This window comes from Pristis pectinata, chromosome 38 (assembly GCF_009764475.1).
Source record: "Pristis pectinata isolate sPriPec2 chromosome 38, sPriPec2.1.pri, whole genome shotgun sequence".
NCBI lineage: Eukaryota > Metazoa > Chordata > Chondrichthyes > Rhinopristiformes > Pristidae > Pristis > Pristis pectinata.
The window spans coordinates 5065569-5079065 of NC_067441.1; the positions used below are offsets into that span (position 1 = coordinate 5065569).

The window sequence follows — 13497 nt, forward strand, 5'->3', positions numbered from 1 at the left end:
AAGGCTGCTGAAGAAAAAAGTGTCCCCTACAGTCAGAAATAAGGGAAGTTATAGTTATAATTATGATGAAATGGCAAAACAATTTAAACATAATTTAGTCACAAGCGGGGGACACACATAACCTTCAATAACAAATAACATTGGGGAATCATGGATCTACAGAGAGGGAAGAACTGAAGGAACTCAGTATTAGTAAAGAAATAGCGCTGGAGAAATTATTGGGGCTAAAGGCTGACAAATCTCCAGAGTTCTGAAGGAAGTGCCCTGAAAATAGAGGATGCATTGGTGATCATCTTCCAAACTCCTTCGGCTCAGGAGCAGTTCCTACAGATCACAGGGTGACAGATGTAAACACCACTATTTGAAAAAAGGGAGGAGATAAAAAACAAGTGGATTTACAGATCAGTTAGCCTAACATCAGTTGTGCAGAAATGCAAGAATCTATATAAAAGATGTAATAATCTGACACAGGAATGCATTAACAGAATTGGATAAAGTCACCATGGGGTTACAAAAGGGAGATCATACTTAACAACTTTACTGGAGTTTTTTCTGAGTACATAGCTGGTAGAATGGATAATGGAGAACCAGGGTATGTGGCGTATTTGGACTTCCAGAAGGCTTCTGACAAGGTCCCACAGAAGAGGTTAGCATGCAAGATTTGAGCATGTGGAAATGGAGGTAATATACTGACATACACTGAGAACTGGATGACAGATATGAAAGAGAAAGTAGGAATAAAAAGGTCTTTTTATGGGTGCCAGGCAGTCACACGGAGATCAGTGCTTCGGCCCCAAGTATTCACAATATACATTGATGATTTGGAAGTAATATTTCCAAGTTTATAGACGACACAGAGTGGGGTGGTGAGTGAGAGCAGTGAGAAGGATGCAGAAGCACCAATGTGATTTAGACAAGTTGGGCAAGGCCAGGGACACCTGGATAGACTATATTTCACAGGGGGTAGCATTAGGCAGCAGGGACAGGCTATGGAAGGTCAGTATATATGTCTAATGGGCAATGGTGCATACCTCTGTGATAACACAAGGTGGTAATCACACACAATTCATGTGTTGGTAATTGTTTCTGGGAGCCCACAGAAGTCTATCATAGTCAAGACATATTAGCTTGGATAACTTCTTTTAAGAAGACCCTTCCCTTGCACCTCCTCCCCCCAGGTTTTCTTACAAGCTCGGAGATCACTCAGTCCATCGAGTCCATAACAGCTCCTACAAATTTCCCCAAAACCTATACATTCTCACTTGCCCGTCAACGTCCCTGCCATACTCCCAACTATCCACCTCCACTCTGGGCCATTTACAGCAGCCAAATAATCTACCAGCACATCTGTGTAATGTGGGAGGAAACTGAAGCACTGGGAGAACATCCACATGGTCACATGGAGAGCGCGCAAACTCCACAACAGGCAGCACCAAAGCTGGATCAAACCTGGGCTAGACTGCGTCATCGTATTGTCCATTTATAATGTGTGGTGTATTAATTTGAGAAGTTACAGAATTTCAAGAGGTCATGGTTACTTATATCAGAGGGAAAGACCATTGAATTCTATTGGTCTAAACTAAAAAGATGATACAAAACGAAAATCTAATGACCTCTGCTCCTGAGTTCCTTTGACCTCAGTGAAGTAAATTTCAGAAACAAGAGTCCAATGCACACTACTTCTTATTGCATACATAGAGTACAAATTTCTACATGACCTATCAAGGTGTGGCACAGAATCGATGCTGCTCATATCAATCCTTGACCGAGCTATAGATGCACGTAACATGGTATAAATATTTTCTAAATAACAAAGAGCCTGGAAGGGAATCCCACAGATTATACACCTCACTCCCAATTAATTTGTTGCACATTGTTGCAGTTTGATATTTGTACACTTTAGCTGGTTTTGCCATTACCAGTCTCGTACCTGCTGCTGGCTTTCTTGTTGTGCGATTCCCATTCATGTTTTCGACACAAAATACCTTCCATTTGTACTGTGGCTGTGTCCTGTGCCTTGCTGACCTGGATACTGTCAGATCCTGGGCGTGGAGATGATTGCGGGGTTTTCTGGGCTGGAACGTTATCTTTCTTCGATTCTGCGTTTGTCCCGTTAACAGGTTCTGATGCTTCAGAGACCTGGAACACAAGCCAAAAACATTACACCCAGTGTCAGAGCTGCTCCAGGACCAAAATTCCATGGCAGTGATTAATATCATATCCTCATCCTTCAGCAAAGTAAAACTTCGATTTTTAACATCTGATACACAGGAGAATGTGAAAGATGAGAACAGGCCAATCAAGTTCAGAGTCACAGAGACACATGGCATGGGAACAGACCTTACGGCCTACCGAGTCCACTCTGGCCATTTACTAATCCTACATTAATCCCACATTCTCATCAACTCACCCACTCTACCATTCACCTACATACTAGGGGCAACTTGCAGTAGCCAATGAACCTATCAAACCTCATGTCTTTGGGCTGTGGGCAGAAACAGGAGCAGCTGGAGAAAACCCACCCACTCACAGGGAGAACGGTCTCTGGCATTGCAAGGCAGCAGCTCCACCAGCAGTGCCACTGATCTGCCCCAATGACAAGACACTTCAAGTTCTATGAATTTTACAAGGTTGTTTTTGGACTGATTTTGAGTGCAGAATTTGTGACGTGTACGCTGGAGAATTAAACAGTCAATTTCACCCTTGGGTTAGGCACCGAGTAACGTTCGCCCTGTAATATCCTATCAAACATTCCCAGGGTAGCGACAGCATGAATTAGAAACAGAGTAAGTCTCCCTCCCAGGATGGGCAATATGGGTTAGATACAAATTCCCACTACTCTATCGCATCAAACACTTCCAGAGATAGCACACTAGACTTTTATCATTTGCCCGACACTTTTCCAGCTTTTGAGATTATTGATCAACGGAAGTACAAATCAAACAGTCTCTATAGATGGGAGGTGGAGGAAGTAGATTTCTGTTGTTTACCCAGGGCACAAATCGCGGCTACTTACAAACCCCCAAAATCGTCTCCTCACCCACATAAGTCTGTCCATCCTAAACTTTCCTATCTCCTCTCAATTATATGGCAGAACCCACATACCCAACAGAATGACCATCTTCTGCACTTTGTAAAGTGTGATTTAAATCACAGAAGCACGGTTGGATCAGAAAGGAAATCCCCCTACTTGAGCTGACCTAGTTGCTGATCATTTTATGTGGTTGGTGAGTAGATGAAGTCATAATGTTCTGCATGGGATTAAAACATAGAACATTACAGCACAGTACAGGCCCTTTGGCCCACAATGTTGTGCCGACATTTTATCCTGCTCTAAGATCTATCTAACCCTTCCCTCCCACATAGCCCCCCGTTTCTCTATTGCAATAATGATCAATTTACTTGTGCAGACTCATCTTTGCTCGTGCAGTGGACAATCTAATGCGTGGTGGATTGGGCAGAAGCAATACCACCCTTGCTACCTAATGCCAACGAGGTTCTGCACTGTGGTCATTGCACAGGTCAACCTTAACAGTCCCCACTGGTTCAATCCAATGACCTGAGGTGGTTGTCAGTTTCAGCAGCTGAGATCACCTGAGGTCAAGGAGGGAACATCAGACCAGTTAAAATGGTGTCTGATAACTACAGCAGGTCCATTGGTGTCCGCAAAGGAAGGAAAAGAGACTCACAAATTCTCTAGGCGTCTTAGGCAGAATACTCTTCCCTTTTTAAATAAAGCAGCGTGATACTTTGTGAAGCATGTGATTCTGGCGTTTTTAAGATAATGGTACCTACTTGATCAAAACTGGCATATCCCTAGAGTCAACAGTGGGCAGCTGGTATTTTCTTCAATGATCTTTGCAAGTCAGATTAAAAAAAAATTCCACTTGTGGGAGAGTCATGAACAAGGGAACATAGCTACAGAATAAGGGCCAGTCACTTAAATCTGAGGTGCATAGAAATTTGACCTACTCCTGCTCCTATTTTGTTGTGTTCTTGTGTGAAAGGCCAGAACAAAAATTTTAAAAGCAGAGCTTGGGTGATGCAGGAAGCACTTCTTCACACAAAAATCTAGAACTCTCTCTCCCCAAAAAAAGTGGCTGACACAGATGGGCCAACTGTAAATGTCAAAACTGAAATGGATTTTTGTTGGGGAAGGATATCGAAGCAAATAGAGCAAGCTGAAATTCAGATCAGCCAGAAACTGCAGACGAGGAAACTTTTCTCCCATGTTCCTGGTTTTCAAGTACTGCCTTACACATAAGAAAGTACACACTGACTCCAAACTTCTGTACGTGCAGGTGAATAGGCTTGCCTGGGCTTTGCACTTGCCAGGTCAAAGAATGAATTATCACAAAAGTTGCTGGGTCACGGATCCTACAATTCACCAGTCATAGATTTTTCTGCGTACTTGCTTCACTTTAGGTTCATTGTTTGTCATCTCTTCAATACTGACCTACTGCTCCTTGACTCTGAGCTTCAATCAATGGGTTTCCCAACTCGTACAGAAAGGCTAAAATATGCTACAGTAAAAGATAATCTCCTGCATGGCAGTCTATGAGTTAGGTATGCCTCAAGAGTAGTCTTCAAGGGAAAGAGGAGTCAGAGAGCGCAACATTAAATAGATCAAGTTTTGAAGACATAATTTCATCATCCAATCTGTCTTTTGTATTTTACCGATAAAATTAAACCTCAAACTTGCACCTTTAGCTGGAAAGTTTATAATTACAAGCTGACAAGGAAATCTTCCCAAAACATCATCCTCGTATTTCTTACGGCACAGCAGGACTTTGGGCACGTCGAGAATAATGTTGGCCATCAGAGATCTTCTGTCCATTCCCCTACTTGTAACGTATTACTTAGCACATGCCCATTAACATCCCCCTCCTCCCGATTCTCCTGCCACCCACCTGCACTCTGGGCAATTTATCGTAGACTATTAACCTAACTTTGGGATGTGGCAGGAAACCAGAACACTGGGGGAAATCCATGCAGTTGCAGGGACAATGAGTAAACTCTGCACATTCCTAGACCCCACCACTTTCAGCTGCTTCATCAATGATCTTCCTTCCATCATGTTAGAAGTAGAGATGTTCGCTAATGATTTCATAGTTCAATTCAATTTGCAGCTCCTCAGCAAATGAACCAGTCCACGCCTGCATGCAGCAAGACCTAGATAACATTCAGACATCATGTGAAAAGTGGCAAGAATCATTCATGCCACAAACGTTCCAATGAGCATATGCAACAGAAGAGAGTCTGGAGACACATGAGACTGCATATGCTGGAATCTGGAGCAACACAAAAGGCGCTGGAGGAACTCAACAGGTCAGGCAGCATCTCTGGAGGGAAACGGACAGTTGACATTTTGGGTCAAGACCTTCATCTGGACTGACAGTGGATAACCTGTCTTCTGAGATGGAGACAGGGAGATCAACAAAGGGGAGAGAGGTGTTGGAGATGGACCAAGTGAATTTGAGGGCAGAGTGGAAGTTGGAAGTAAAGTTGATTAAATTGACGAGTTCCACACGTGTGCAGGAAGCATCACCAATACAGTCATCAATGTAGCGGAGAACGACTTGGGGAGCGGTGCCTGGGTAGGTTTGGAACATGGATTGCTCCACGTAGCCAACAAAAAGGCAGGCATAATTGGAGCCCATGCGAATGCCCATGGCTGCACCTTTGGTTTGAAGGAACTGGAAGGAGCCAAAAGAGAAGTTGTCGAGGGTAAGCACATGTTCTATCAGACGGAGGAGGGTGGTGGTGGAGGGGAAACTAGTTGGGTCTGTTTTCGAGAAAGAAGTGGAGAGCCCTGAGGCCTTCCTGATGGTGCATAGAAGTATAGAGGGGCTGGACGTCCATAGTGAAAATGAGGTGGCTGGGGCCAAGGAACTGAAAGTTGTCAAAGTGGTGGAGAGCATGCGAAGAGTCACAGATGTAGGTGGGAAGGAACTGGACCGGGGGGGGGACAAGATGGTGTCAAGATAAGAGTTCTGTCGGACAGGAGCAGGCAGAAACAATGGGCCTACCAGGGCAGTTAAGTTTGTGAACTTGGGGGTAGGAGGTAGAAATGGACACAGGAGAGAGTCTGGCCATTACCATTGTCAAGTTCCCCACCATCAATAATCTGGGAGACACCAGTGTCCAGAAACTCACCTGGACCAAAGACTCTGGTTACAAGAGCAGATCAGAGGCTGGGTATCCAGTGTGAATGACTCACCTCATGACACTCCAAAACATGCCCAACATTTATAAAGCACAAGTCAGGAGTGTGATAGAACCCTCCCCACTTACCTGGATGAGTGTAATGCTCAGGGAGCTCAACACCATCCATGACAAAGGAGTCTATCCACCACCCGAAACAATCATTCCATCTACTATAGTGCACAGTGGCTACAGTATGTCCAATCTACAAAATGCACTGCAGTCACTCACCCAGGCTACTTAATTAGGACATCCCAAATCCACAACCTCTGCCTTCAGTAGACAAAGGCTTCAGACACAACACTATCACTTGCAGGCTTCCCTCCACACCACTGAGACTTAGAAATACGTTGCTGGTCATTTATTATCACAGGGTCTAAATCCTCAAAGTCCCTCCCCAATAGCACTGTGGGAGCACTTACACCATACAGACTGCAGTGGTTCAAGTAGTATACCAGCACCTTCTCAAAGGCAATTCGTAATGGGCAGTAAAAGCTGTCCGTGCTAGTAACACACAACACAGATCCTGAAAAATGAATGAATTTAAAAACAAAACCTTCATAATTTAAAAACCTCCACAGTTTAACTCCTCAGCCTTCTCTTTTCTAAAATACCAGCCTCGTTAGTGTTACACAGGAATGACATGCATTGCACAGATAAAAGTGTAAGTCAGGAGGAAAAGTAGAAAACAAGCAGAAAGCACTTACTGTTACTGTCACAGATGACGATACACCATCTTTCAACTGTCTTAAATCATCCAAAGGCTGAAAAGAAAGGAGGAGCATGCGTAGTAACCAATGATAGGGGCAATACGAAACTGTTAAACTCCCTCCCTGATCTAGGTGGCAATTATATCGATGAAACAATTCAATAGTCCACCCCAGATTTCTAGCAATTCTGACAAACCAGCAAAAATATTAAAGTTTAAGCAGTGTAATTTTTTTAAACTGAATTTTCAAACAGTAAAATGCCCAAGATGCTTCTCAGGTTTGTTACCAGTCAGAATTTTAACACCTAGATGATGCTGGGACAAGTGACCAAAAGCTCAGCCGAAGCAGAGGGTTTTAAGGAACAGCTTAAAGCAGAGCGGCACAGAGCTTAGATGGGGAATTTCAGAGCATAGGACCCAGGCAGTTACAACAGTGTGACAATTAAATCTGGGTTACGCACGAGCCTGGAATTGGAGGATTATGGAGATGTCAGAGGGAAGTTAGAGATGGGGACTAAACAAGGCTGGACAGTGATTTGAATGTGACGCCTTCAAGTGCTCACTGAGGTACATTGCTGAATCCTAACTGTACAAACCATGGACTCTCACAGCTGTGGGACTTACCTGCTGTGACTCTATGTCTGGGTGCACTCCATTCTGAGCAATGGGCTCCAGATGATTAGCCATGTCACCATCTCTGTAAGTAACAAATAGAAGCCACAATATTAAATGGGAATAAAATCATGAAAAGTATGTCACAGAATTACAGGGATTTTACCTACTACTAAATCTCTGGCACTTTTACAAATCGAACTTTACTTGAACCAACAGCCTGTTCTCATTCTGAGCAGAGACTTGATTCAACTGTTAGTTTGAAGCACTGCCCTCCCTTATGAAAGTCCCATAGGCATCCTGTAGAATTTTCCAGCTGCCAAGAGGGATTTTCATAGAGAACATATAATAACCCTCCCATCGCACCTACTCCACTCTGCAATAAGATCATGACTGATCATTTATCTCACTGAACACTTTCGTGCATTATCCCCACATCCCTTGATTCACTTAATATCCAAAGATCTATTGATCTCGAATATTCTCAGATATCTTGGCTCCACAGCCCTCTTGGAAAGACAATTCCAAAGATTCGCTACCGTTTAAATGAAGAATTTTTTTTTTCTCATCTCAGTTCTGATGGCTGATCCCTTACTTTGAGACTGATTCTGGACACCACAGGCAGAGGAAACATCATTCCTGCATCTACCTTGCATTTTGTACATTTCAAGCAGATTTCCTCTCATTCTTCTCCTTGACGAGAACATTGTAGGGTCTGCAATGTTAGGACGAGGAAAGATACAGATACCTAATCCCTTAATAGATTTTGCTAAATTACTTGTTATATTTATAACATCCAATACTTCCAGGACTGCCTCAGAGAAGGCAGAGTCCTGTAAAAGACTCACCACGGCATGTAGTTCAAAGCACGTGAACCAGCCCAGTACAGTCATTTTCTGCAAGTACCTTAGTTTACAGCCTCCCATTAGTGGGTAACAGTGCACTTTCACTTTTCTCCCCTGTAGAGGCTTTATGCCCAACATCAAAGGCAATTCAGGTTAGTATGACAATGTTGAAAATGTTTTTAACTGACTACATGTGCACTAGTTGCCTGCTTCCTGTTAATTTTAGGTTGCAATTATGCTTAAGCCAAGAGTATTTCTGTTGATAAATTTATAAATAATAGCACAGAGAGGGGAGGAGGGCATTTTGGAACCCATGACCCCTGATGCAACTACGGCAAATAGTAATGGAAGTTAACTGCTCTTCATACATGGGAACCCATCCCTGCAACTAAATGTCTAATTGCTGGGTGCCATTACCGTGTCTGTTGATTTTGATCTGCCTGACTCCTGGCCTCCAGGCTGTCTTCTGCTGTCACAGAGACATGTGGCGTAGGGGGCGACGGTGGTGGAGGCGGTTTTATCTTCCTCTCCTCCTCCTCCTGCTTGCGACGAATCTCTTGCTGTTCCAGCTGTAACAAATGACAGATTGCTAAGGTGGCTAGCTTAAAATCACTTTTAAGCAGCACAGCTCCTTGACCAACATTCTTGCCCTGTGAAGTCGGTTCACTTTTGCAATATCAGTGCTCACTTGGAAATTGCTTTTTGCCTGCACACCGTCTTCTGGAAGAGATTATTTCAGCAACGCTGAAGCTGGTGTTTTTAGTCCATCCTCAATGATTTGGTGGGAAAGCAGTGTTATCTTAACTGTTCTGACAAAAGTAAATATAAATTTTATCCAAGTCTTTTGACTTCAGACATTTGCATGAGGGACAGGGAGCAAACCGGTACGAAAAGGGCACCAATGTCATGAAAAAGTGCTTGTTAACTATTTTTCTCTTTGTCACAAACAGGTATTGCAGTTACGCATCAGCATGACTAATGTCATCTCCTAAATCCGTGATTTCCACTACAGAGAAGGACAAGGGCAGCAGGCACACAGGATCACCACCATCTGCAAGTTCCCCTCCAATGTGCAGCATGTCACTTGGAAGTACATAATCTTTTCTTTGTTGTGTCTGGGTTTATATTCTGGAACTCCTTACCAGAGGAAATCGATGGTTCATCATCAGAAGAATTGCTGCAGTTCAAAAAGGTTCATTACCACCTTCCCAAAAGCAATTAGAGATGAGGAATAAATTCCAGCTTCCAGAGGAACCAAGTCCCAATATTGAATACATGAAAGTAAGTAAACAAACTACCACTACTGATGTTTATTGAGAGCAAAGATAGAAACAGCATTTCTCGTGAGAGTTGCTGGATGGACTTGAGACTTAATGGCCCCCATCTGACCTTCTTGTGTTAAGTTAGCCAATCTTGGCTGGGTCAAAGAAAGGTTACAGGGCTGGGAAAATAAGTCACTGGCCTGGAAAAGGCAAATATCAGTTCCAGGACATGTCTTATAACCTCCTGCCTTGATAAACCTGTGAGATTTTGGGAATTTAGAAGTGATGCCCTCCACATTCTGGTTAAACAGTTTGCTGCGTTCAATATCCAGGACTGCACATGTGAAAACACCAGGGAGATGGGGTGACCTAATAGAAGACTCTAAACTTAAAAGGAGACTGATAGGGCAAACAATAAATCCAACTGAGAAATGTCCTTCCCCAGAGAATGGTGAGAATGTAGATCACATTCTCACATGGTGAGGGTGTAGAAAATACCAGAGCTGCATTTATGAGAATATAAAGGAAAAATATTATGCTGACAGGAGAAGAAAGGTGGAAGGAGATGTGTGGAGCATTAGCACTGGACCGGAGCTGCTGTGCCAAATAATCTATTTCTACGCATTAAAACTGCTCTTACTGTCGTCAGTTTCTCCAGGGCCAAGAACCGCTCATCCCAAGCCGCGGCTGCTTTTTCAAACCCTTCATGCCGCTTGATTAGGTTCTCGGCGTCATCTACACTGCTTCCTACTTCTGCTGCTCGAACGTATGGCTCCTGGCTTGCCAGCCAGGCCTCTGCGACTGCTGCATCCCGTCCGAACTGGAGTACTTCCATCACTGGAGAAGAGAACGGAGAGAATGTAGTACAAGAACACAATGACATACGAAATACAAATTAGAATTAGGTTATAATGCCTCTCAGGCCTGGCCTGCTATTTATTGTCCATGGCTGATCCTGTATCTCAAATCTATTTCCCATCTAATTCCCATACTTTCTTTCTCTCCTCGATTCCAAAATTCTTCCATTTCAGTCTCAAATGTACTCAACAGCTGTGTATCTACTGCCTCTAGAAGTCTGAATGTTTAAAGTCCGGTGTGTAAAGGAATTTCCCCTCATCTTCATCCAGAATAGCTGAGTCTTTTTCCTACGACTGGGCTTCCCAGTTCTAGAGTCTCCATCCAGAGGGAAGTAACCTCTTGGCATCTGCATTGTCCACCACTCAAGGGATCTTGCATGATTCAATGAGGTCATGTCTCATTCATCTAAACTCCAGGGAATAAAGGCCAATTTGATTCTCTCTTTTGAGGACAAATATACCCATTCAAGAGTTCATCCAGTGAATATGTGTTAAACTGACTCAAAGTATACCCTTACTTTGAAAGAGACCCCACATCTGCACAATGAGGTTTCACCAAATCTCCACTGCAGCAAGACTTCCTTCATATTATACTTCATCCTCAATACGATAAAGGCTAACACAGAACCCAGACAAGTTAATGAACGGTAAAACTTCATCACATCACCCTGGGTAGACTTGTTCAGGTTCCTAGAGGTGATATGTCTAATTTCACAGAATACAGAAACACTCAGTGCATCATGTCGCTGGCACAGGAAAAAGTAGCAGTTCAGACTTCCACCCCTCAGTCCATGGTTTTCGAGGTACAGCACTTCAACAGATTGCCCACTGAAAACATCTTTCAACACCTGAAATCTTTCTACCTGTTATTATAAATCCATTGACCTCTCAGACCTCAAGAGAAATAGGACTTTCCTGCTCACAATGTCCATGCTTCTTGTAATTTTATACCAAATTAAATCTCCTCTTAGGCGCCACTTCTTCAAAGAAAACAACCCTATTCTGGTCAATCTCTCTTAATAACCAAACTTCCCCATCCTCAGAAATTACCTGCATGACCACTGTACTTTATCTCAAATATTTGTGAATTATTTTATGAGCATTTAAGACAAAAGCACAAGAGTGGTTATGGGGGCGATTTTTAATGAATAAGTTTAGAATGGCTGCATTCTCTGGCAAGGCTGCCACTTACTGTCCATACGGAAATGACCTTTAACTGAATGGCTTCTCCAGTCATTTCAGAAAGGTAACTGCATCAGTAGCTCTGAGATCACATGCAGGATATACCAGGTAAGGAGAGCAGATTTCCTTTCCCGAAGAACATGAGTGAACCAGATGAGTATTTACGATAATCCAATAGTTTTCATGGTCACTGTTACTGATACCACATCTTTATTCCAGATTTATGTAAATGAGTTTAAACTCCCCAGTAGCCAAGATGGGATTTGAACTCATGCCTCTGGATCATTAGTTCAAGCTTCTGGATTACTGGTCTAGCAATGTAATTACATTGCTTGAATTCTTTTAATGGTTCGCTTAAGGAGCGTTTCTGATTGCCTTCTCTGCCAAGATCAGATATTTTCTGCTACTAAAAAATTCCAACCTTGAGATTCCATAATCATTTCAACCAAATTGTATAATGATGAACAACATTCACATATTTAAAGTTATCCATTACCACCCTAATATTTACTGATCCAGGATTACTTCCCCATCTCTGCCCCCCCTCCCCCCCCATACAAATGAACCAACTGCATCACCCACTACTAAATTTGATGACCTTCTCCTCAAATAAATGTAATTGGTCAGAAGTCTCCACAGAATGCCTGTATTTTAAAAGTCACATTCTTGGTTGGTCAAATGCATGGTTGATATTATAAATAATATTGCCAAGACAGAGTTTAATTTGCATGAAATAAAATTTAAGTGGGCCTTCAGCTGTGTTTTTTTGGGTTAACATCAGTGAAAACTGAAAACTTCAAGCCCTACTTGATCATAACAGAAAGGATGCGGTTATGTAAAGCAGTGAAAAGAACTGCACATGGATCTCTGTGGCCTAACTAGCATTTCATATATTGCATTGGGTTGCAGTGACAAGGGAAATTTTGCAGTCAAGAACTGCTGATCTTCAACACTAGCAACACACAGTGCATGAGGATTTGTTAATCTCTGACAGAAGTTTTCAGTGACTGCAGATAAATAGGGTTCAGTAACTCTCACCAAGCTGCAACCAGTCTTCCTTCTCCTTCCATTTATCATTGACTTCTTTCCTCCTTTCCTGGAGCTGGGATAATTTTTCTGCAATCTAATAGAACAGAAAAAGGCACAGAGTAAAACATTCTGGATCATATATTGGAATCCATGCATTTTTAGATTCTTGTATTCTGATGGTTTATATCTCATAAAATAGTTGAAAGGGCCTTGTTGCTTCAAGGAGGTAACCTTGTGCCTATAATATAACCAATAGTGAGGATGCTATTGAGTGTAAGCAATCTACTATCACTCAGATACTGATTAATGTTGCTGTACTAATAATCAGCACGAAATCATGGCAACTGGTTAAGCAGAATAATTGTGAGTAGAAAGTACACAGAAATAAATCAGTCTAGCAGAAATGTACAAAGGATTATACTACCTCATCTGAAGCATAGTGGTTCTTGGCTAAAAGGGCATTGCCCATCTCAATGCTTGCAGTAAAGCTGTCATCCCGGGCATCAATTTCAGACTTGATCCCCTGATGGTTCTTTATGGTTAGGTCTGCTGAAGAGACATCCCTGCAAGGTGACAGTGTGAAGGTTCAGTGTAGCACAGAAGCTTTGTACAGACCAGGGCCAGAGACACCCGCTGGCTGATACGTTTAATAAAGGAACTTGCCACCTTACATTATCACATTCATGCCATATCAAATCCTTAGCTGTCAGTTTCTTGGTACTACCATCACTGGTAGTATCTACAGGTGCTGCCTCAAGAAGACAAAATCTATCATCAAAGATCCCCAATATCCGGGC

At 42.7% G+C, this 13497-nt stretch overlaps 1 protein-coding gene across 5 annotated transcripts in view; it reads right to left on the minus strand.

The window, feature by feature from the left end:
* Positions 1-13497, minus strand: part of LOC127587104 (spectrin beta chain, non-erythrocytic 1-like) — a 261405-nt gene that overhangs the window by 11145 nt on the left and 236763 nt on the right. For 4 of the 5 annotated variants that reach the window (XM_052045324.1, XM_052045323.1, XM_052045325.1 and 1 more), the window contains 7 exons: positions 13125-13263; positions 12710-12794; positions 10273-10469; positions 8788-8939; positions 7538-7610; positions 6912-6968; positions 1931-2139 (listed from right to left, as the gene is read on the minus strand). In XM_052045324.1, coding sequence (XP_051901284.1) covers positions 1931-2139; positions 6912-6968; positions 7538-7610; positions 8788-8939; positions 10273-10469; positions 12710-12794; positions 13125-13263 — 912 coding nt within the window. The remainder of the gene's footprint in view (positions 1-1930; positions 2140-6911; positions 6969-7537; positions 7611-8787; positions 8940-10272; positions 10470-12709; positions 12795-13124; positions 13264-13497) is intronic. The other variant, XM_052045327.1, reaches the window with a different exon arrangement.